Source organism: Platichthys flesus, chromosome 2, assembly GCF_949316205.1.
Source record: "Platichthys flesus chromosome 2, fPlaFle2.1, whole genome shotgun sequence".
Lineage (NCBI taxonomy): Eukaryota > Metazoa > Chordata > Actinopteri > Pleuronectiformes > Pleuronectidae > Platichthys > Platichthys flesus.
In genome coordinates this window covers 4966005-4991745 of record NC_084946.1, presented here as the reverse complement: position 1 = coordinate 4991745, position 25741 = coordinate 4966005, and the positions used below count along the sequence as shown (strand labels likewise).

At 42.5% G+C, this 25741-nt stretch overlaps 1 protein-coding gene across 2 annotated transcripts in view; it reads left to right on the top strand.

Moving 5' to 3' along the window:
* Positions 1-239: 239 nt before the first annotated feature.
* LOC133960177 (transcription factor SOX-13-like) overlaps positions 240-25741 on the top strand; it is a 40165-nt gene continuing 14663 nt past the window's right edge. Inside the window, exons 1-7 of one of the 2 annotated variants that reach the window (XM_062394651.1) lie at positions 240-560; positions 20953-21163; positions 21319-21421; positions 23492-23578; positions 23840-24012; positions 24981-25049; positions 25183-25294. In XM_062394651.1, the coding sequence (XP_062250635.1) occupies positions 20954-21163; positions 21319-21421; positions 23492-23578; positions 23840-24012; positions 24981-25049; positions 25183-25294 (754 nt within the window). In that variant the 5' untranslated portion in view covers positions 240-560; position 20953. Of the gene's footprint in view, positions 561-20952; positions 21164-21318; positions 21422-23491; positions 23579-23839; positions 24013-24980; positions 25050-25179; positions 25295-25741 lie in introns of both variants that reach the window. The other variant, XM_062394650.1, reaches the window with a different exon arrangement.

Sequence of the window (25741 nt, the reverse complement as noted above, 5' to 3'; positions counted from 1 at the left end):
GTAAATATAACGAGGGGGCAAGAAACAGATAACTGAATCTCTCTCGTCTGCTTCACTCTTGCTTTTGTTTTTGTTATTCTCTCTCTCCCCCTCTCCCCCTCTCCCTCTCTCTCGCTCTGTCCTGCACCTGGAAATCAGTCCCTCTCCCTTTAAGTGGGAGGTGAGCGGCAGGGATCTGCACATCGGCTGTGACAGTAGGAAACCCGCAGACAGAAAGTCACCGGGAGTGAGGAGTTCAGAGCACAGGTCCGCTCCGCCATCTCCAAAACGTTTACGCACGGCGCAGCAGCATTCCGCCTCCCTCAGTCTCTCTCTCGCTCACACACTCTCTCTCCTAGTCTCCCGCTACTCCTCACCGAAAAAAGAGAAGAGAGGAAAAGCGATCCACGACTACCAGCCGGCTGGCTCCACTCTGAAGGACCGGGAGCCGCGCACGGAGCAGCCTCTGTCCCAAACCACCGCGCTTTGCATGCGGTGAAGCAGTTAAAGTGCGGAGAGATAGAGGAGAACGTTTTAATTTCGTTTTAAACCCGTGGATAGACCAGGGCGCACGAGGACTGGTGAGTAGTTGTTCACATGTCAGTGTCTTCAAATGCACTTCATGCGTTAATATCCTCTGTCTTCTACAAATCCCGTTGGTTTGGAGAGTCTTAGCAGAAACTCTCCGCGTCGTGCACCGTTTGCTTTGAAAACTTCCCAAACTCTCCTGACTGTCATGAATGGAGCTGCGAGGTTGCGATCAAACTATATCAGCCCGTAGGGAGTTGTTTCAGAATTTCATATCTTAATCTATTTGCTTCCCTGCATCCAAACCCAATTTGACTGAGACCTGACTCAACTTCTCCCCACCTCCACCTCCACCAGCAGCAGCAAAAGCTCCATCTGTTTCAGTCCTGCCTGTCACATCTTTATTTTCTGTTTTCTCAATGTGCCAGACTCTGCTGCTGCTCTGCGTGGAAGGCAGCTCATTGGGGATGGTGGGGATGATGATGATGGTGATGATGGAGAGGAGGATGGTGGTGGTGATGATGATGTCAGATCTGTTGGCAGGTGCAAATGGGCGGCTATCAGCAGGTTCCCCCAGAATAGGTACAGGCGTTAACAGTCTCCCAATGATGTGAAGTTGTCCTTAAGTGGTCCTGTTTTTATAAAATTACATCAAGGAAGTACTAAAATAACATCTTGTCATGTGGCGGTTATCTAAAACTGTAGTTTATACACAGTGGAGGATGACAAAATGACCCTTGCTGTCCAGAAGTGGTCATTTACTACACAAAGCACATGGATCATGGGAAAGTTGTCTGTCAGTGTGGTCAGTGGTCCCAGCCAGAAGGTCCCTTATCCCTTGTTAAATGTGGATCAACAGTGAGGCAGAGTTGATGTGTAACGCCTGAGGACCCCCGTCAGTGTGACATCTGCTGCCGGACAGACAGACAGCAGGTCTGGGACCAGTTCAAAGGGGACATCTCAGCCTCAGCGCAGAGTGGAAAGTGTTCGAAAGCTTGTGGGCATTCTGCCACGGCGGGGGTCGCACTGAGCAGTGAAGTTGTAGAGTTGTGTGTGTGTGTGTGTTTGTGTGCTTGTCTTTACAGTGGATGGCTGAATACAAAGCTGTCCGTCAGTGGGGAGTCCCTGACCTTTCTTTCCGTCAGTCTCCTTTCTTTCCTCATCCGCTCTTTGCTCCCATCTTCACACCCCCTACTGCTGCAACCACTCCTTTTTCTTTCTTTCTTTCTTTCTTTCTTTCTTTCTTTCTTTCTTTCGGCTTGTGAGAGGGACTGCCATGCTGCATCTCTATATCTCTAGTGGTGAACACACAAACACACGCATACATACACGCCAACACGCTAGCAAACACACACGCACACACACGCGCACACACACACACCTAAGGAGCACAATCTCAAGGAGGGGTTTGGCATTTCACCTTTCACCTCTGCCCCTCCTCCTCGCCTCATGTGCAGCTTTGTGTTTCCAGGTGAATGGGTTCATGGAGGAAAGGTGACCTGGGGGCTGGCTCTGTACTCTCTCCTTCAGTCGGTCGGGTTGAGTGCATCATTCTCCGCAGTAGATATTCTATGATTGGCTGGCAGGTGTCAGTTAAAACTGTGTTTCAGGACACATCATCAGTGTTTAAATGAACATTAATATTGGCCTGAGCTTGTGCCATATTGTTATACCTTTTTACATTCCAGTTAAAGTGTTAAACAACCAATTAACCTGAAATAAAATACCTGCCGATCTTTGATAGACAACCAAATTTACTGTTCACCCTAGTCGGCACTTGCTGCACATAAAAAACATATTTTAACCCATTTCCTTACTCTTCCCCTTTTTCTAAACCACACTGGGCGGCTGTGGCTGAGTGGTAGAGTGGTCGTCCTCCAACCTGAAGGTCGACAGTTTGATCCCCAGTCTGACCCATCTGCATGCCGAAGTGTCATTGGGCAAGATACTGAACCCCGAATGGCCCCCCATAGAATAACTAAGTGCTGCGAATAGATGAACTGTATGAATGTGTGTGTGAATGGGTGAATGTAAAACTGTACTATAAAGCGCTTTGAGTGGTCATCATGACTAGAAAAGTGCTATATAAATAAAAGGCCATTTACCATTTACTGGTAGTCGGATTTTATCTATATCTATCTATTTCTGCCTGTTTTTATTCTTTGTAAATACCCTATACAACGGCAGTAACTGTTGGGATATGACATTCTTGTTTTGATTTAAGATTGGCAATTGTTAATTTAAGATATTTGGTATGCAATGGTAGTATATCAGAGAAACAAACCAATGTCTCCATAAGGCGAACTGAGCAGACAAAGGTTTTTTCCTCATCTCTTCTACTGACCTCTTATATCCGCTGGACATTGTTCTCTGAATCCTATTGAACCAGGAGTCCACAGAGAAACACTACAATGGAGAATAATGGTGTGTCTGTATGTATATGTGTACAAGTGTGTGTATTTGTGTGTCTGTGTGTGTGTGTGTGTGTGTGTGTGTGTGTGTGTGTGTGTGTGTGTGTGTGTGTGTGCATGCTCCTCAGTCTCTCCTTCAGCGCAGTGTGAGGCCAAGCCAATCACACGGCACAATGCTGGGTACTGGGAGGCCTTGTGATCTCTTTAAATAAAACCTTCTCGCCGCATTGTGTCCTTTGGAAGAAATCACCAGAGCTGTGAACATGGTAACACTCAGACGGTCGCCCGACTGACAAACACGCTGACAGTCGACAGTTTAATTTACACATCATTGCTCTGACTTCAGGCCGAGCAGTAATTCAGAACCATGATTTATTAACGGCGGCATGTTGTGAGAATAGCATCAATCTGTTCACCACATTATTGAAATATTTATTTTACATTTATGAAGAGTTTGGGCATTTGGAGGTTTTAGAGTTTTAGAACTGATTGATTAATTGACAGTTTAATTTTCTCCTGTCAGTTGTAACTGTTTTTAAGTCATTTTAAAAGTAAGAGATTGTTATATAATAACAATTGACAATAATGTGTAAACAATTTTCTTTTTCTAGGATAAATTGAAACACATTGTAATTATTTGTCATTCTCCGTCATTTAACCAAATACAAAGTCTCATTGAGAATAATATCTTTAAAGCGAGACCTGGCTAAGACATTGGTTTAGGAATATAGCCACACAACAGATATAATACAGAAAATAAGATGAATGGATCCAAAGAGCATGAATAATATGCTGCAAAAACAATAATTCAGAAGCCAAGGATCTAGTAGAGTAATGTTTTAAGATCCTTTAAACTGTTGAGAAGACCAAAAGTAACTTCTAACAATTTCAGGTTCCTCTCTGCGTTCAAGCTTTATCCACATAAACATAGAACAGTAGGAACATTATAAAAAAGGGTAAATTATGCTGTGATCTGCACTCAACACATGTGCTCACACACAGTACTGCTTTGTTTTACTGATACAACATGTTTTAAACTTTAATACAAGTGATGCGAATTTGTCTTTTTACGCTTTATTTTATTTCTTGTGATTGTTCTCTTACAGAAAATAGATGGAAATTGTCTCAAGACAATGTGCTGAAAAGTAAATGATAAAAAACGTTCTTTTTGTGTCAGTTAACCGTCATCGTTTTGCGAGCAAAGAGATATAAACCTGTCGGGCTCGTGCTTTGGAAATTCTGCTTTTCTTTGCCTTGTACGATAGGTTTTTATGCTTTGGGATGATGCTGTTGAGCTGATTAAGTTGATGTGGGTTTGTTCTCTTTGGATCCACGTTTCTGTCCAGGTCTCATATGATGATAAGGTGGCTCTCTTGTTGTCTGTGCCCTAAAAAAGTTGATAAAAGCTTTGTCCCGGTAAACTCTTCACTATATTTCCATCCACACAGATTCTATTGCTCACCATTTCTACTTCTGCATTATGGAAGAGGCTGTTGTCCTCATGATGAGCCACCATGAGCAGAGAACACCTAGTTGTCAGAGATTCTGTACGTTAGTATCTCAAAGACATATACATTGTGTGTTGAGTGCTGAGAAACTGGAGTTTAATGTGCTTTAAATTGTGGTCGAGGTGTGAAGGTCATCTTGGTCATTGTTTAAGTGTCAATACCCATCTCACCTTCACTTCTTCACATGGTTTTATCTGGGAGGCAAACGGCCTGAGGAAGAGCTGTAAGTGAAGATGTTAAATGTGTCAGGAGAAGCTGCTGGAGTTCGTGTCTTTGTGAGAGCACAAAGGTGGAGCACTTCTTTCATGTTCTGCTTACATCTTTGCATCTCAAATCTTTCCTCACAGGATTTTCTTTTTAAAGACATTCTCCACCTGTTGCCTTGTGGAGATCAGAAAACACACACTTGTATGCACACATACACACACATACACAAAAACACACACACATACACACACACACACACACACTCACACACACACACACACACACACAAACACACACACACACACACACACACACACACACACACACATATAGGGACACACAGTGGTTCGAACTGGGCGGGTGATACAAGTGCAAGTCTTACACTGATGAGTTACTCTTAGAGACAACAGCCCACACAAACACTCACAAAACCACTGTGAGCATCTGCACACATTCAAGGTAAGAGTTCCTGCTTCACATGCAGCAACCCTCTTCTTATTTATAAACCCTCAACAAGATGAGTGACATGTTTTTGGCTCGCAGGCTTAAGTGCCTAGTTGGCTTTTAATGCGTTTGTTTCTGTGGCAGATTCTTTTGAGACTTGTGTCTGAAAGCAGCAGTGACGAGGATCACACTCCACACGCTCAGGTTTCTCTTCCTATAAAGGTTTTTCTGAGTAAGTAGGAGATCTTGCTCTGTCCTGCACATACATGGTATGCCAGCTGTGCCTTGAATGTGTGCTCAGTGATCCGTGCAGCTTGTCATAAGCTCATAATAACATGTTAATAATGCAGGACTGAAGCCTGTGCGTTCAGCTGTGGCTGGTCTCTTTATCAACTGCCGTAAATCAGTTTTGGCAAAGAAAGAACGGAAGCATCCTTGAACGCTGCCTTGCATTTCCCATGCCACTTTTGAACACTCTTTAATCCTTAGAAAAAAATATGCACACACGCACATGAATTTTCGGAACTTTACCTACATTTGTGCACGCCCGTGTCGAACGTGTGCACGGTTGTCAGTGTTCATTCAGCACGCAAACGTCACAATGCAAGCTCCTACAGGACCAAGGTGTGTTACATTAAATACAGAGACAAGAGGGAAGCTTTTGTTGGGAAGTATGTGGCGTGGTTCAGGTTCTGCTCTTGGGAAAGGGCCGTAACTGCAGGTTTCTTTTGTCTGGCTGTTCCCGTCATGCTGGACACACAACAGCCCCGTATTGTCTGGCGCACGGGACAGGACTACGCACGTTTACATGCTTTATTTGCTGCAATAAAATGCTGTAAAAGCTGCCTGTTCATTTAGACAGGGAAAATAATAATAATGTCAGAAGTTGCATAGATAATTTAGAGTTGCAATGACCGTAATACATTTAAAGCTTAAAAAAGGATTGTGTTAGATGTAATAAAGAGGTTATTAAGACCAAATATTTAGGATTGAAAGTTTAATAATTTACACTTTCACAAAGATAGAGAGGCTTTAAACCTTTATACGTCTCTGCTCCTTTTACATCTTCTTCAGCGTTATCCGACCAATTTTCTTTCTCATTCGCAAAGACTGTGGATAAAGGTGCATAATCAGCTGGTTTCCATCCTCTTTCCAACTCATTTGTTTATTTCTGCGCCAATCGAGAGAATTCACAAACGCACTATTGATAGAGGAGCTTGGCGAGCACAAATATAAACATGCCAGTTTCCTGGTTCATTTACATGACTTTTCCATCTTGGGCTAAACAGTGTCCCTCTGTTGTCTGTTGTCATCTGTTGATTTATTTATCTATAAACTAGAATGCAGACGCGTCTGTGTGTGATAATTTGCAAATAGACCGTTTGTTTGTGACAGCTCAGTCCGGTACCAGGTTTTGCATTTCCTTTAAAAAATCTGTGAAATCTGAAGGGACAGTCGGCCATTATGTGCCTGCTTTGTATAGGATGGTTTCTTGTTTGAATGGAACATTTATGGCCTGTGACAAACTTCTTTATGTCACAAAATGTCTACGACTACGTTCTGTTTGACACCTATCTTAATTTTTGAGCAAATATCAACAGGCATCTAATTTAACCTCCTGCGGCAATGTCTGTTCAGACTCTGTGTTATTCTATAAGTAAAGTTTAACTTATTTCCGAGGTTGGCAGCTTTTTAGCATTTTATCTTTATCTTATCCGAGCACGATAAGGTCGTGAAAATCTCCTGCTCACTGTCACATCCTGCACAGATAGATAAGTTATCTCAGTCTCTGTCATGTATCACTCGCCATACTCAACACTCAGATGTGAGTGATCAGTAAACAGAAAACGGATCATGTATGATATAAATCAAAAAGGTTGTATGAGCACAAACTTTTGTTCCTATACTTCCTCTGCTGCCTGTTCCCAGGCCGCACGCTGTTCCCCTGCAGGCAGATAAGGATTTCTTTCTGTGTTTAGTTATTTTTCATGTGTCTTGGTTTTCATCATTAGTTAAGGTGTAACACAATTGAGGGAGAAACCACCCTGATAAATTTGAGCATGTGGCATTTGAATAATTTATCAGCCTGTCACCTCCACAATCAAAGACTCCTGCAGACTGTAAAGACGTCTTTTTCTAAAACAGATGTATTGTGGCTTTTGTAGTTGTTATATTTTTAATTTCATAATTTGTGAAATTGAGGTTTGTTGTGGCCTAACTTCAGCATTGGGTGAAACCATATTTGGTGCAGCAGCAGGACGTTGTGTGTGTGGGACTGGGTCACAGTGAACTACACTGTGTGTGTTTGGATGCTCATGATGATAAAGACACGGCCCGGGGGAAAAATGTGGTAAACTGATGTGTTTTTATTAGTTTATGGGCAAACAGCAGGGCTTTGTGGCACAGAGGATGATACAGTATTTCACTGCTTGTTGGTTCACATCATTGTTGGTTTTGGTCCTTAAATGGATTTTAATTAGTAGAAAGTAAATAAAGAGAAAAGGCTTGTTCTTCTACACAATATTGTTTGTTTTATCAGCCGTCATCTTCCTCTGCAGTTTACATTTCTACCTCTCCCCCTTTGCTACTCATTTGTTTTCGTTGCATCCAGGAGAGCGTATCAGTTCAGGTTCTCGGGTATTGATCTGGTGATCAACAATCAGAGCCACGAAGCCTTTGTAGAGAGGAGACCAATGGATGGATCATCCAAACATTTTACTTTTAAGCGTCCTTTGTGTAAGATTTAGGTGAAATGGATCTATTGGCGGAAATTGAATATACAGTAATCCTTGTGATGTTTTCACTAGTGCGTTTCATCTAAATTATACAAATTAACTGGGCCCTTTATATTTAAATACTTTATATTTACATCAGGAGAGGTTCCTCTTTACGGAGGCCGCCATGTTTTTTACAGTAGCCCAAACTGGACAAACTAAACACTTTTTGAGTCTTTATGACAACTGAAGGCTGCCTCAGGTTCTCTTTCATGTTTGGAAGAGGAGGGTCAGGTGAGGGGTGTTCAGCTGCAACATGAAACATCACCACCAGTTGTCACTAAATTCTACACACCTTTAACTGAAACTTGATCAAACCAGGTAATTTGTGTTTCTAAACCTAAATAAACCTCAACCACAGCTTCATAAAACGCACTCCCCTCCAACAATAATTTGTAACAGTTTTGGAACGTGCAAACAAACCATCCAGCAGGTTGGTGTGTCAGTTCAGAAAACGCCTATATGCGTTATTATAGAGGGTGTGGATGTATTTTAATGAATCCATTTAAAATGTCTTAATTTTGTTTAATTCATGCTCCACCATGTTGAACCGTTTGTGATAGAGCCTTGTTATGTGACCTGAGGCTTACTGGTTCTGAAAAATAATTATGTTTGGTTTTTGTCACAGTTGGTAACGTCGGCACATTTAACTGTACATGCAGTTGCATGAACACTGAGCAAAACACTGACCCACAGCTTCCCCCTGACTGCTGGGCTGACAGTGTAAGGTGCTCACTGTCACTTTACCACATGCTATGTTTCATACATCTATTTTACCATCCACGCAGACAGTAAGACCTTATAGTTTCATCTGTGGAAGGCAATTCATGTCTCGCTCATGCAAGAACGTATCTTTCTCTCTTCACTTTTCCTGTCATTCGGTATCTGTTGACAGAGAATGCCATAGATTGAATTCATTGAAACTGTGTTACTTTGTGTATAGTGCTTTGATTGGTCGATTAGATCGGAAACAATAAAAAAAATTGTGACAGGTTTCCACAAACCCAGTACGGCATCTCACATTAGCCTGGTCAGGTCGGTTACTCGGCTCTCGGACTCCGGTCGGGTTCAAACAGAGCTGCACTCTGGTGTAGTTACTCTGTCTGCCTGCTGCTTGTTGCTGAGCAGGTCGGTGGTTTTGGCCTTTTTATAGCTTATTTGTTGAAAACAGTGGCTGGCTGCGGCTGAAAACCACATTCAATAGGCTGGGTGAGGAAACCAAAGCATTCGAGTAGTGGGCTGGACAGCTAAATAAGATGAAAGTCACTGTAAAGCTCTGTGAAGCCGAGGGGGAGCTGCAGTTTCAGGTGATAATTCTCTGTACATTCTTACACATTACAGTACACTGATATTACAGAAACACTCATTATAACAGTGTCACTTGTACAGTAAACAAACTCCTGGTGCCTGTTGGCATTTCCTCCTTCCTGTCCATGCTCCTATGTTTGACATCCTCTCTGCCTCGTAACTTGACATATCTGTTTAAATGGATTTCTCTTAGTCTTATAACATAAAGGTAAATGGAGCATAGCTTAATTCCTTTTGTATCCTCCCACCAGTGTTCCTCCTGTGTGTTTCCTATTTCCAGATGCTCTGCGGATGTATCAGCTGTGTAGACAGTTGTGTGGTCAAGGCCTGTGTTTGGAGCCAGGCAGCGTGTCATTACGGCGGCCGGCCAGCAACTTCAAACATGATCCTTAGCTTATTGGAGCTGGTTAAGACCTATGGTACTAAGTTGTTTGTAGCATAAGCGGCTATACTTGTGAAACACACTTATACACACACACACACACACACACACATAGAGAGCGGAGACCTCCTGCAGCTTCTCAATGCGGAGTCGAACAGGCCCTCAGCAGAATCACCTGTTGTGTTTCTTACTGCTCAAAGGCGTTTCCATAGAAACACCTCAGAGCCCAAACCCTTTGGTCTATAAGACCCTCAGCAAACATAGACCCCCACCACCACCATCACAAACTCCATAAAAACACACACATGCACGCACACACATTGTGCACACGTGGGTGCTTTTAAGAAGCAGCGGTGAATGGAGTGAGGATATAAAGTGTGCCGGGCTAAAGGAGAGAGCACATTGTGAGAGTCGGGCGTCCTTTGTCCGCGCCAGCCTGAAGGAGCAGGGGGTGGGGGGGCTTTGTGAAGGAAGAGGAAGAAAAGAAAAAGTGGCCTTCATACACATCCTTTCTTCCCTTTCTCTTGTTCTATCGCTTTATTGGGAGTGCGTTTTGTCTTCTCTCCCCCATCCTCCCTCTCCTCCTCCTGCTCTCTGATAAATGCCACAGTAGCCTTTCGCTAGCCGCCACAATAGACGACCTGTTTTAGAGAACCCGAAGGGGTGGGGTGGGGGTGGGGGGCACGAGAGAGAGGGATGAGAGGGAGAGAGGCATGAAAAGAAAAAAATGGCTGCTTTTTAACCTGTGCGTCTGAAAAGCAGAAGAATAAAGGGGCCGTGACTTAAGCCAGAGTCTTGTTCTCAGCTCTTTTCTCTCTCGTCAGTGTCTTTGTGAAGGGCACAGTTGTGTCATTGGCCTATTTATACATCTTATTTAGAGAGAGAGAGAGGAGGAGAGAGATGCTGCAGGATTGGAAACACACCAGACACGTTACGGACATGTTATGATTGTTTAACATGTAGTTTTAACGAATGTTAACACTCATAAGCCAGTAAGTCCCATGACTCTAATAAACTGAGTGCTAAATTATCAGTGACTTATTTGGCTTTATGTCATTAATATATTTTTTTTTTGTGGGACATTGGTAAAGGATGTATTTAGATCCCCCAAAAACCATAAATATAGAAATACCATTCTATAAAGTAATCTATATGTGTAAGTCTAGTATTGGAGGTTGACTGAATCAGTCTCAAATATAAACTGCACATAAGGAAAACACTATGACTACTGTGCTAACAACGTAAGTATTTTTTATCTGAATACACTTGAGTCGTTTCATCCAAAGCAACAAATTATATTTTACGGGATGATTTTGTGTTTTGGATGAAAACTCTTGGTTTGTTAAATAGCAGCTGTAAAAATGAAGTGGACATCCGTTTTTGGAGCTGAAGCACAAAATAGAACGTAATACAGTATTGGACTTTTTTAAACCACTTTTAGCACTATGGAGCATTTATAACCAGTTTTTTCGTTTATTTAAAACAAATTTTTTTACTGTTGAGTTAAATGTGGTGGTCTTTTAACCAAGTTTGTTTCCAGTTTCTTAATCATTTTCCTTTTTTCTGGTTATTCCGTAGTGAAACACATACCAAAGTGGAGCTATGTCCTAGTGTGTGTTCATTTGGTTGTGGAGTTTATTTCCCATGCACTTCCCTTCAGCATTGTAGGGACATAACACCAGGTCACGGGCCTTAGCTGCTGGTTGATCCTAAACATCAGGTTTCAAAGTTTTGTCCGAATTGCCCCTCCAGTACCTGTTACCTGGTGTTTCGAGTCTGGATGACACTGAAAATCCCAGTTTGAGCCTGAAAGTGCTGCATTGAAGCAGCATATCATCTTAAATGTGCACCTACCTTGGTTCAGATCAGACTCATCACTGAAAGTTCATCCTTTCAACCTCAGTGTCACAAACTGTGTGTGAACTTTGAGCGTTTAAAGTTGTTTACACACAGTTTTCTCTTTCATAACTTGTATACAGGAGTTCATGTGGCTTTTATGTAGTATCAAAGTTTGCAAGTGCAAAACCATACCGATGTTCAAATTGACCAATCGGGGGAGGAAAGTCCCAAAGTTCATCTTGACAAGTGAGCGACTGCTTATTGACCTAATATTTTATTTTCTACTCTTATTGTCCTACACACCTAGATTCCCATAGCCCCTTGTTTGAGCAAACATTTTAAATAGAGACCTAACTTCACTATACAGCGCCATTCCTTTATTTTGGCATTAGTTATTAATCTAAGTGTGTGAAAGAATCAGCATCACGCTGTTCGTTTGTCCTTGTTGGGTCGATCTCACATATCCTCCTTTCCTCCTCCTCTGTTATCGATCTTAAATGTATTGAATCATTTGGTATGATCGAGTGAAGTGTGAGATAGAGATATGTTTTAGCGTATGTGTGTGTGTGTGTGTGTGTGAGTGTGTTTGTGTGTGTGTGTGTGTGTGTTAGTGTGTGTGTGTGTGTATGTGCGTGTGGTGGGCGGGCCTCGATGAGGGCAGCCCCTGAACTCCAAGAGGAAAGAGGGAGTAAAATGTAGTCTTTGTGATGTCTCTATCACTCTATCGCAGCGCTGGAGTTCTCAACACTGCTCTTTGTGTGATGAACTGACCAGCGACCGCAGAACAACAGCACTGTATCGGGGCTTGTAGCTCTCTGGGTCCGATTCTCCACGCACACACAGCCACACACAAATACTCAGAAATACAACAAAAAAACTAAATAATTTGAGGAAACTGAGTGTGTATTCTTGATGAGCTCATTCTTTGGACTGTGCACTATGGTTCAGTACCCTTGACATCAAAAGCCCAAGAGAACAGAGGAAGAGAGGGGAAGGAAAGGAGAAGAGAGCGAGGCTTTTGTGTCTCTAGTCCTGAGAGCTCATTCTCTAATGAGGCCCAGTCAGCAACGCAAGGAAGCTTTGTTCAAGAACTCTGTGAGTGCATTTGGTTTGTGTGTGCGTGTGTGTGCGTGTGTGTGCGTGCGGGCGGGCGTGCGTATCGCTCTTTTTAAACATCACTTGAAGGCAGTAAGATATTAGTTAAAAAAATACTGTGTGATATCAGGTGTGTAAAGCAAAAAGGTAAAAGTCAAAATCTGTCTGTTTCGCTGAAGGTGTGAAGATTTCTTGGAGACTTGTCAACTGGTGTAAAACCTGCTTTACAGAGTCTGTGCTATAGGTGTTCCCTGAATTCCCTAAATGTTATTGAGTGTTCCTTACCAAGCGAAGCTCACACCACCTAATTCTGTCACTCCTGATGTCAACTCCACACAGCTCAATAGAGGAGTCAATGCCGAGTGAGGCCTCGCAGCAGACAATCAGACAGTGGATGCTCATGCAGCTCTATTTATCCTGGATTACACTGGAAGTCATAATTCATAGGCTTGTTTACACACACATGCAGTTGGTCCATGTGATTCACGTGTTCAACCTCAAGACATGGAATCAATGCAGACATAATATAAACTGATTAACCTGGGTAATTGATTGATGATTTGAACTTCATGGGGTATAGTTTGCATCAAGCCAGCCATGAAGGGGGAAGAACCAAGAATTGAATTGAACATAGTTTGGTCAGTAAATGTGGCGGTGCTATAAAGCATCTAACTAACGCTGCAGTGGAGCGAATGTGGAATATGTAAACAGTTACAATGTTAATATTCTGACCTGTTGGTATTTTTATGATTTTGATTTCTATACACTTACAGGAAGTAGTGTTGTATAAGTGACATTTGTATATTTTTTTCTAACTTCTGCTTCTTGTTACTATTGGACTGCCAGTGAACTTAGGGGTCAGTGTGGGGTTAAAGTTCAAATTGTTCAAACGTTGGGCCTCCAAATCTGTAAGAAAAATAAATAACAGCCTTGCATGCTATGGTTGCTCCTTGCAATTTTGAACTTCACAACAGTGTGGCGGGTAAAGCCCCATGTTTTTCTCTTAAACGCACTTAGCGTGCACTCTATGGGCAGCTGATGACGAAGGCCGGTCAACTTACCACTAACTGAAAAAAAAAGTTCTATATAAAATGTAAGAGGGTGACACTTGGAAAAAAAACAATCAAACAATTTTTATAACAATGGTTAATTTCACCTTTTCCATCCAATCAGAGTTCTATTGATCACATGGACTGTGGTGGCCTCCATCTAATTCAAACACATTTAATAATGATTAAAATTGATTTACACTTCTCATAATAACCTGAAAATGTCATAATTGCAGAGCTTTGTGCAGATTTGCCCGGCTTTCTTTCTCTCTTTCTCTCCTTCTCACATACACATTCATCTGTCCTTCACTGTCACACGGGGTTGTGTCTCTGTGGCCCATTTGACTGTCCCTCAAAACTTCCATAACGTTTTTAGCATTCATGGCAGGCAGACCTCTTTGTAACACCTGCTCTTGCTTGTCACACTGGTGAACAGCAGAGTGATCAGTGGGCCGTCGCACTAATAACAGGTCCGCTCCCGCTAAGTTCTCAGCGTTGTGGACAGCGTGTCTTCTGGGTTTTTATTCAGAAAAAGCTCTCATCTGAAAGGTCACTTGGTGTGACTCTCCAGTAGTCAGATGGTAGGTGGGTATTCTTTCTAAGTATAGCAGCTCTATCATGTTTAATTGCACTTACTGTGAACTTCTTTGCTTGGTCTCCATCACTTTGTCTTGTTCAACTTATTTAACCCTTAGTTCTTACTTCATGTTTCTTGCTGTATTGAAGCTTTGGGTCGCCCCTCAGTTGTAGGTCACTTTGGATAAAAGCATCCGGCAACAGAGAAAATGTTAATATTGTTTTTGTGTATTTCTAATGTAAACATCTGCATATTGTGACTACAGATAGAACTTTTCCGCAACAAACAACCCGCTGTTCATTTTCTTTAACAGCGGGTTGTGATTCTCACTTGTTTGCTATGTTGTGTTATTCTCTGGCCTGGACAATACGTCTCTGTCATTATTCTGATCCCGCTCTTCCCAGGTGTGGTCACATGTCCAGGAAATAATAACTGAGGATAAAGCCAACTTTGTTAGAAAGTGTCTGAAGCTACGATCTTATCACAGATTCTGTTGGTTGGATGTTTGGTCTGTATCGTGCACATCAGAGCTGCGGCGAACGGTCACCTGCGACAGCATGCTAAGCATGCAAATGAAGCCCCTGCGCAGTGGGATGTGAAGAGGCTCTTTGTACTAACCCCTCATGAGTGGAGAAATGGGGGTAGGAGGAGGTGTAGGAAGGGGAGGTCTGCTGGGTCAGGGGTAGCAGAGGAGTAGAAAAGACAGGCGTTAGTGGTGTGGGAGCACCAGCCGCTTATGACTTGTGTCAGCTGTTCAGTTCCAGTCTGGGAAGGCCGTTGGATCCACTCACATCCCCCCGGCTGCAGCAGGTCAGTACTGATGACTGAAAGAGAGGAGGGGAACGGAAGGGATGACACTACAAGGTGTGTTGTGTTGAATTTAGTTATAGACATAAAAGCAGCATTTATTTCATTTTACTCTCAGCTTTACAGTTTCTTTATTTTAAATAGATCTTTCTTCTTTATCCATAAACTTCTGACTAACTTAAACTTAAACTTTTTCTCTTATATACTGAATGTATACAGATATCCCTCTCCGATTACTAATCAGAGGTTTAGGTTTCGAGAAACCACTTGATTCCCAAGCAGATTTGCGATATTATTCTTATTTTTATATGATGACATATGAGATTCAGCTTCTTCCAGCGATGTTTCAATTTACTTGAATCTCTCGCTGTGATCGACCCGGGACAGGCCCTGTGGGCATGAATGCACCAGCTGGCACAAAGCATTGGATTGTTCTATCAACCTTAAGCAAATAAAGCTAACTATGAAACATTTCCCCAAACATTTGTTTATACATCGCCGTGCACTTGTCACAACACGCCGGCACATCAGGATGCAAACTTACCGTAAGAGCGCTGTCACGAAACGTCGCTCAACAATTGAACGTTGTGTGAGAAACGTATTGTAAAATGTTTCCAATTCAGGGCCAAGTAGGAGGGAACCTGGTGTGAATATATGCAAAGATGTAGGTGGTAGATATTTTACATTCTTTTTTATTTTTGATAGACTGTTGAACTGGAGCCAGCTGACAGAGTCATACTTTGTTTTGTTTTTCACTTTGATGTGTTCCTGCAGAAAACTCCTGCCATTACACCTGTCAGTCTCAGGGATGACAATGAGAAAGTCTTTATTTACTTATCACTAAAAAGTAAACCTCTTTAGATTTCTAACACTTTATCCTGCTGCTCTCCACTGCTGACACACTCTCTCTCTCTCTCTCTCTCTCTCTCTTTCTCTCTCTGTCAATTGTGCACTCTATGCTATTCTGCCTCAGGCACTAGTTGGAAAGTGACAAGGAGGATATAAACCCAACAAGCTGCTCCCGACGGGAGGGGGAAGAATGAAAAACCCTGAGAGAAAGAATAAGGAAACAAAGGAAGAGAGGGAAAAAAAAGAAAAAGGAAGAGAACAACCAAAAGGATTTGCATTGCCAATCCCCCGGGGGTGAAATGTTAGGTTTTTACGTGTTAAGACTTGTTGGGTAACTGACGGTTTTGTGTGAAGTGATTCTTGTGTCGTGGGAAGTGTTAGGTTTCAGTGTTGTGAGAGCTCAAAGGAGAGGAGCTGATTTTTATCTGAAGGTGGAGACATGTTCCCTGTGCCCCCTGGCAACCTCCATCACCTCCTCCTCTGCCGCCACTGGAGCTTTCAGTTCACAGTGTGGAAGACGACAAGTGGAGGTCTTTAACAGCACATTAACAGCGTCTTTGAAAGGGTTAGTTCGCCCAAACCAATAAAAGGGCCATGTTTCACTACGTCCTGCACGGAAAATGCTACTAAAAAGATTCATTCCCACATTTCTATTACATAGTTCAATGTTTTTATTGTTTCATTCCCACGTTTTTGATAATTTTTTTTGCCCATGATAAGTGTTAATATGCAGAGAGATGGCAGCGACCAGCCTTTCCCAGAGAGAGCTGACGTGCAAGGTTAAGGTCTTTATTCTATAATTCTCACTTTCCAATAACTAGTCTTAGAGACATTTTGAAATTAAATAATAACTAATCGTACCCAAGCACACCACTTACAAAACAATATTTAACACTGTGCTGTGCCTTAGCGCTAGGATGTATGCAACTCAAAATAAGTAAATAGCAAACATATGTGTATGTAGTGGTACGGTACCTACCGCCTTCGAAGATTAAACTTTTTCAATTATGGATTTTGCCCTTTTCTGCACGGCAAAAGCACCAGTGCAACATGTGGCCCTGCAGTGAGTCTGTGGTGCCATGAACAAAGTGATGCTTCCTGCAGCTATATCGCAAACCCAGCACATTACTTCAATATGATTGTAAAATAACTTTCCTTGTTTCTTCACCATGATTTTACGTTTATTTTAGCAGTTTTAGTCTTCACCTTTAGCACTGACATGAACCATCGTTTCATCACCCAAGTGACAAGCCAACAAGGAAATTCTCTCTACGTGAACGATGAAAACGATATGTTGGAACAATGACAGAATCAAGTCTCTAGACACTAACTGGTTCTTATTTCAAAGCATTTACAAAAAAGCTCATAATACAGGTGACGTCTGTTGTGACTGCTCTCTGTATGTTGACACTGATCTCATGTGTACAATTTATCAAGATGTGAAAAATCCCTCATCATATGCTCACCACTATGCCATTGGAGACTGGGTAAAGTGTTTGAGTTCACAAAATACTTTCGGAGTTTTAGGGATAAACAGCGCTGCAGCCAAATCCAATACTATTGAAGTATTATTGATGAACTACAGAAATAAATTTGACCTGAAACGCAGTCATTTAAATAATATTTTCTATCCTAAATGCCCTCTGATATTATGTTTTTTTTTTTTTTTTTTTTTTTGGAGTGTACACTTGGCTGAACTTGAATGTCTCTCAGAAGAGTGCATACCTCCTCCAAGGCTCTACAGTCTCCTCATGAAACCCATTTTAAATTAACTAGATCCTGGATTTGTATTTCGATCTGCACCAAATTACACACATCCACAAATATCAGTCCCCTAAATATATAAGAACAGCTTCAGGAGTCTCCAGCAGTAGTTTTCAATTACTTTGTTTTACTTTGTGAAACTGCAGCTGTTCTGACGTCTTTTATTCTGATTTCTCTGCTGCTCGTGGTGAGCGCTTATAAATGCTGAACAACACTGTAGGTGGTTCGAAAACAGGCCTCAATCAGATAACCTTGGAAGAAGGCAGGGCTATTCAAGTCATGCAACACACACACACACACAAGGTCGGGTTCCACATGGGCGCAGTCAGCTGCAGATAGGCTAAGTGTGTGTTTAACTAGATGAGAGTGATGTGGAGGGAAGCGATAACCTTGCCGGGGTTGCATTGTTCCGGCTGAGACACTAAAGGCATTGTCAAAAAAAAAAAAAAAAAGCTTTGTGCTTATAAAACACACACCTTGCCACATTCCTTGCTGTCAACAGCTCTGTGGGTCGCTGAGATTCTCTGCATACCTCTGCATTGGGTGACACACACACACACACACACACTCTCTGTCTGTGTGTGTGTGGAGGCGTGTGAAAGCCACCTGTGGCAGCTCTAAGGTCCAGCCTCTGTGGAACGTAGAGGGGAGACCCAGGAATAACTTCCAGCGTGGGACAAAACTCAGTGTGCTGCCACTGCCAGGTCCGACCCCCCCGGCGTCACACAATCAACCCCTCGTCGATACCGACATAGGTTGCTGCCGTGTTGGCTAAACAATTTGCCGCCTTTCCCTCTCCACCCCTCCGTTCTCATTCCTTCCTAATGCTCTGCAAAACCACAAACCAAACCTGAAAATAGCAATCAGAGGAGATTAGGCTGATACAGATCCTTGTGGGTTTGAAGCAGCCGATGGCTGATTTTATTCCAGTGGTTACCACAGATGGCCAGTACAGTGTCAGGGTGGAAAGTCACGACAACTGAAGAACCAAGTTCTTCTGTTAAACCTTTGAAACAAGAGACACAGCTACACTCACACACACACAAGTGTGATATCAAAGTCAACAGTAGTCAAGCAGCTGGCATCAGAGTGCGTTGGTCCTCCACTTTTAGCTGTTTTTAATGTGCTACAGGGCAGCTGTGTGAAATGGATTTTATAGGATTCATGGTTTGAACACACACAAACACTCACACACTTGTGCGGACCAGTGGCTTTGTGTTGAAATGCAGTAATGATATTATTCATTTGCCAAAAGGCAGATGATTTTTATTACGTCGCCTGGTTATACATGTAGGTGAGCACATCCAAGAAGCTCTTAATGTGGTTCTCCTTTTTGGTAAGTGGATCACCTGGTTTAACATTTCATGACATTTTTCGTTTTTTTTACTCATTCAAAGACACATTCTTTGATCTTTGAGTATGGCACAGCCATCAGGGGCTATTTGGGGGAGACTGGGATTGAACTGCCGACCTTCTGGTTATTTATTCACCTTTATTTATAAGACACATATTATCCTAGTGATACGTAAACTTTACACAACATAAGGGCCAGATTGCAGTAAAAGTTGAAGTTTGAGAGAGTTAAGTTAGGGGGCAACACTTTTGTGTTGCACCAAGTTTTTATTTCATCATTATTTCATCGGAGAAGATCACCAGACAGCGACCACAGAGAGGCCGACCTCATTGCATCTCAGGTGGTGTCAAATGACCTGGTCTTTCCTGTTTTCCCTTCAAAGCTGCATTTTATTGTGCAGTGTAGAACACACATAAACATGCACCTACACGTGCCCACACGCACATGACTGAGGTTTGGAGCCTTAGACCCTGGCAGACAGGTGGCTTTGTTCAGAATCACAGTGTGCAGGCTGGGAGAGCTGGGTGAGGTGGAGTGGTGGGGAGCTCTAATCATTATTATGCTTCCCGCAGAATGGTGGCGCTCCGTTTTTTTATTTTTGCCGTGTTCCCGAGTTGGTCGGCACATTCCGCTGGCATTGTTATCCGGCCTGTTTCCTCCGGCCGGCGGCTTTTGTCAGCCTCTCCCCCATTGTCCCGGCTTCCTTTGTTCCCTGGCTCCAACAATGGCTTTTTTTCTGCCTCTTTATATATATGTGCACTTTTTGCCCTTGTGTGTTCTGTTTGTTTTGTTCTGCTGTCTGCTGTGTTTTTCTTTCCTCCTGCTGCCGAGCCGGGAAATAACATACACACACACACACACACACACACACGTGCGCACAGACACGCACACACACACACACACACACACACACACAGATGCAAGCTCAAGTTGATTGTTCAAGTTCACTGTGGTTCAAACATCCCTCACTCTCTCTCCTCTCTCTCCCTCACTGAGATGCTGTCTGCCTCCCTCCTCTATACCCTCCTATTATTTACTGTCAGATACACACACACTCGCTCATACACACACTCAGACCATTAGCGTCTGTGACTTTAGCTGATGGTAACACAACCAGCAGCTAACCTCTGACCACTGACCTAAAACAGTGGCTCCTAATTGGAAAGACACACTTCAGAAAGCAGAGACTCCAGCCCCCCCTCTTGTCTGGATGAATCTAGTATAATATACTTTCAATCGCATCTGATCTTTCCTTATTTTGATCACAACCATGACTATAAGATCATAGTCATAATCCCTCTTTCCCAGGTATACAGGGTGTTAATGTGAAACATCTGCAGCAAAACTGCAATAAAAAAACAGCAAAGTGGCCGTGATTGTTACGAGTGAAAAAAAATCGTTATGTCAAAATACAGCAGCCCAACATTCATGTATTTTATATTCATTTGAAGAGGCAACTTTTATAGGAGCTAAAGAACATTTTACACTACATGACATCTATGTTATGTTGTACATTTTTGGATCAGATAGGCTACACTCAAAATACAATGAATATTTCCAAAATTAATTCAAATATTGTAAAAGATAACTGGTTGGGGTTTTCTACCATGTTACACTAAAATGTTTAATTTAGAAAGTGCAGTTAAAGCTTTTTAAACTCATAACCTCTGCTAAGGAACCCACTGACGCTTGGTGTGGATCTGGATCAGGGGCCAGATCCAGTAATTTACCTAAACTTTTTTGTCTTGGAGTGGCAGCCCCTTTCCAGCAGGGGATACTGCAGCCCCCTAAGCACCCCTGTTTCTACTTTGCTTGGTTAAAGAGTATAGGATTTATTTTGGTGATCCCAACTCCCAAGCATTGAAGCTTAATCAACTTAAGCTTCAATGCTTTTGGTTTTGACTGAAACGTCTCAAAAACTATGCTCTGATTTATGACCAAACACCAAAAAACACATTATATTCCCATCGGCAACATCCCCATCGGCATGTTGGAGATGCTGGTTAACATTACACAGTAGCTACCATTTTGCTTGGCATTTAGCTCAAAGTTGTGGTTTGTGTTTGTCCTCCAACAGAATGGTTGATCCCAGCCCTCCGGCGCTGCACCTCCTCTCTGGTGGGAATGTCAGCATGGCAGGTGTTGGTATCAAAGTAGAACAGGAGGAGTTTTGTGAAGGAGTCATTACCATCGTGGAACCCCCGAAAACATCTCCCTCACGCGATTGGTCAGGAGGTCAGCCACTGGAGGCCCGCCAACTAACCCCACCGCTGTCCCGCTCCCCTTCGGTAAGGACATCAGCAGGACAGAGCAAGAGAAGTTGTTGACAGACCCATACGAAATGTGGGGAGCATCACAGTTTCTTAAAAGTCAAAGAAGTAAACGTGCTTTTCCTGATCCTGCTCTCATGATTTGTCTGTTTCTTTTCTCTCTGTCCTGACAGGAGGGCTCGCCAGGTAAGGAGCTGAGTCACAGGCAGAGCCCCATGGGACTCAAGGAGGTCAGGAAGCATGATCGACCAGAAGTGCAATCCAACTTCAAGGAAGGTGATTCTAAATAACATAACAATAAGAAAAAGATCTCTTGTTTGTGAACATGGTATTTAGAAGATGATTCGTGGCTGTGCAAATTGAATGGCCAAAGCCTGAGCCTTGAGGCCTCCACACACCACATACCAACTGCACCAAATCCACAAAATCGATATCCGTACAAAGGCATTAATTCAATTTGCACTATTTTTATTCTTTTAATTACGTATTATATGTTGTTCTCATGGGACAGGCAGACTACAAACATATGACCTTATAGAATATAATATATTACTGCAGATTAAACTACCCATTGATGTTAAAGATGTGGTTAGAGAGTACATGCTCGCTGAAGACATAAAATAGTATGGGCACTATAGTATGATATAGTATAATAATAGATCATATAGATTTATATAATATTAAACCACTGACTGGGGCCTTACTCTATTTACTTTTAAGGTTAATAATAGGATGTTTATATTCAAGGAGTATCTCCACAGTGTAGTATAAGTCAGGTAAAGTCCAGAGAATTGGCCATGGAGTGTATAGGCAGTTTGCCTTTCACTCATGCACAACGCTGCGGGAGATTCTCTGCACAGATGCACCTCCTCTGGAGAGAATACGGAGTTCAGTGCATGTCTGAAAGCAGCTGTGGTGAAAGTGGTAAACTGTTAGCATGTGGATATCATTTCTTTTGGCCTCAATGAAATAATAAGAGCACTTGAACATCACTTCATCACATCACAAAGTCAGACAGGATGATCATGCAGGTTGTGAACAAGTTAAAACCTATTAAAAATGAGCTCCTGTTAAAGGAAGACTATGGAGCCCCGAATAGATCAATGTTTTGAGGATTACTTTTGTGTTCCATCGCAATAGGTTTTGTGTCTGCACACGGCCGAGCCCGAGAGAAAGGTAACCCGGCCCGACCCGAACCTGACATACTTTTTGTTTTTTTTCTCTTTGATTTGAACGTAGCTTGCTTTCATTGGTCAACGGAGGTTGTCGCAGACACTGAGCAGTTTGTGTGTTACAGTGACACTGAGTTTACTTGCTGGTACCAGCTAAGTCACTACAGCTAGGATGCCACAGGTAGTCTGCGTTTAGTATGACCAATAGTTTAATAATCGATTGTGTTCATCAACATGAGTCAGAAGACTTGATAAAATCCAACCTGAGCCCCGTCAGCTGCACATAGAGTAGAGCACAGTTTGTATTACCTTGCACTCTTAGATTTGCACCTATAACGAAATGCAAAAGAGAAACTATTGTAAGTTGACATAAAAGTATTGCAAGAGAAGGCAAAACGTATCCTCTTCCAGGGCTCTGTAGGGGATATTTCAAATTTGCATATGGTGTCTCTTTTAATCGTATCCGTACAAAATTTTGTTGAAGCAGTTGTTTATATTTGAGACAAGAAAGTGTTTGGATCTGAGCACTCACCATTTGAAACCTTTGTATCAGTGCAGCTCCACAGTCTGTGTCCGTCCTGCACCTTTCACCTCATCATTCTCTCTCCTGCTCACACACTGCATATACACTTCCATACACAATTTTCTCACCGGCCAGGCTTTGACGACTCCACAGCTGATGGGTTTAAGTGCACTACCTTTTGCTGCTATTCAGCATTAAACAATAAAGCCTGCTGAAAATCGATGTCGAGGCGAGGAAGCTGTTTGGTTCCTGAATGGGTTTCGGGAATCTGGGTGCTTTTTGTTTTGTACGATTTTGTTCTGTCCCTCACATGCGGAGGAGAAGGCTGCTCTTCAAGATGCTCCTAAGACTCTGCCTGACCTCAAGTCTTTCACCATCCTGCACTCCTCGCCAAAATTTTTTTCTCAAATTCTCCCTGCTCGCTGACCTTGGATTGTTCCTCTGCCCAAATATTGATCCACTCAAACACTCAAAACTTCTCCCAGACACACAAACAACCACTGCCCTTCGCCACCTCAAATGCCTTCTTCAATCAATGCCATTAGGGAGGCGGAGGAGCAGCTGAGATAGAAGTTTGGCGTAAGATGGATTTTATTCGACAGAAAATATTTTTCACACCATCTAAAGCAGCCTGTTGTGTCCTGTTAACAGTGATGCCCACCATTGAGAAGCTGCTGAATGCTAACTGGAAGGAGAAGCTTCTGGATAAAAGCCCAGTGGGGGCAGGACAGCTGAAAGGTCAGCTTCCAGACACCATCCACACCTTTTATACGATTTATTTACAGTAGTATTATTTCAGACACAAGTATCTGTTTTATGTTTAAAATCTGCTAGGAACATAATTTGCTTTATTTCAAATGTGATATCTGGCTTTGGGAACTGGCTCGATAATTTTGCTGTGAAAATTATTGTTTTTTGCTGGTGTTCTTTAAAAAATGTGGATACATTGTCACAACATACGTAGCAACATAATAAAGACGCACGTCTTACCCCCTCCAGGTACCCCCGAGTCTCTTGCAGAGAAGGAGCTCCAGTTGTTGATGATGATCAACCAGCTGAGTGGTCTGAGGGAGCAGCTGCTGGGGGCGCACTCTGAGCAGAGGAACATGGCCGCCCTGCTGCTGGAGAAGCAGCAGCAGCAGATGGAACTGGCTCGACAGCAGCAGGAACAGGTAGCGCACGCAATCCAGGCATCTGCTGCCAAATATCATCAAGACAGGCAAACATGGTGTCACTTTAAAACAAATTTCTGTGTCCGCACTGACTGTTATCTTGATAACAGTTGTGATGGGACCTTCTGACTAAACAGAACCAGGAACTGAGAATCGTCTTTGTGCATTGCTCTTTGTGTTTTGACTGCATATGACGAAGCGGAAGAATTACGCAAATCAGACGTATACAACTGTAAAGTGACATTCTTGCTGGAATAAAATTTGCATTGACGCTGACATTGTCCGTGGTATTCACAACTGTCAGAAAGGAGAAGTGAGGTGGGAGATTGACACCCTGTCTTCACTTATATGGATGCTCTGCAAAACAAGCTTTTTCCTCTGTGTTTAGTCTCAATCATTCAAACACCTTCATAAACCTTGGGGAAGCTTGGGAAACAATGTCATCACAGTTTACCTCATACATGGCCATGCACCAGAAACAATAAAAATATTTATTACCGGTTTCTCTAGTTTGGTCTATCAGTTTGCATCTAAATTTATCCTCACTGCACCCCATTACAGGGATTTACAACCTGTTACTCTGACCACAGTGTTCTTCTCTGGCCTTATCCTTATAAATTTATAATTAACAATAAAGCCTTAATATTACGAGTTTACAATCGCCATATATTTGTTATCGTAAATGATTTACTCTTTTCTCGCAATATTCTCGTAATATTATGATTTCATTCCCAAAATCTCATATTTCTTGTAAAAGTAGGTTCCAAAATTGATGAATGGATTAATTTCTGTCTTTGAAAACATCCAAACCGGCATCCCTTAAATATGATATAATCAAATGTGTACGCATTGTGGTATGCTGTGGTGTATCAAGCTGAGATGATGATTGAAGAGAGGACGATGGCCACTTGGTAACTGTGCCAGTTGCAAACCCTTGTGTGTGAAAATGAACATGTTTTGTGTCACAGATTGCCAAACAACAGCAGCAGCTGATCCAGCAGCAGCACAAGATCAACCTGCTCCAGCAGCAGATCCAGGTCAGCTCCTCTCAAGACACTCAAACATCTCCACACATCACAGCACGAGCAGCAGGCGATAAGGCCTCTACATGAGCTGATCAGAAACCTGAGCTTTTTTGTAAGGTGTGTTTGTCCTGCCCTGTCCCAGCAGGTGAACATGCCCTACGTGATGATCCCGGCTTTCCACACCAGCAGCCAGTCCCTCCAGGTCACCTCTGACTCCCAGATGAACCTGCCATTGCAACCAATCCCCTGCAAGCCAGGTCAGTCATCAAGCTAGCAGAGAGGTGTCATGGTCACCTGTCCCGTTTTGATCCAGATATTGCTTGTAATAACAGTTGATGGCTCGATTTAAACTGGGAGCTGGCAGAGGACACAACAAGATAATGTAATTCAAAAAGTGCCCATCAAATCTCAAATCAACAAGAGCAATGTGGAAAAAGAGAATAGAAATTGGTCAGCTCTGTCTCAAGCATGATGGATTTGAGGAAACATCCTTCACCTTTGTCTGGAAAATAATAAATGTGCTCAAAATGCCTTATATTTGATTTAAAGAAGAACTACATGATACCTGTATTCAGCTGAGAACTACTCGTCCACACTACTCTGGAGTTTTGGAGCCACTAAACTGGAGGTGATTGGAAACGCTGCTGGTCTCGTTATAGTTAGAAAATCAGGCGACATGTAGACGTTTGGAAACGATGACACTC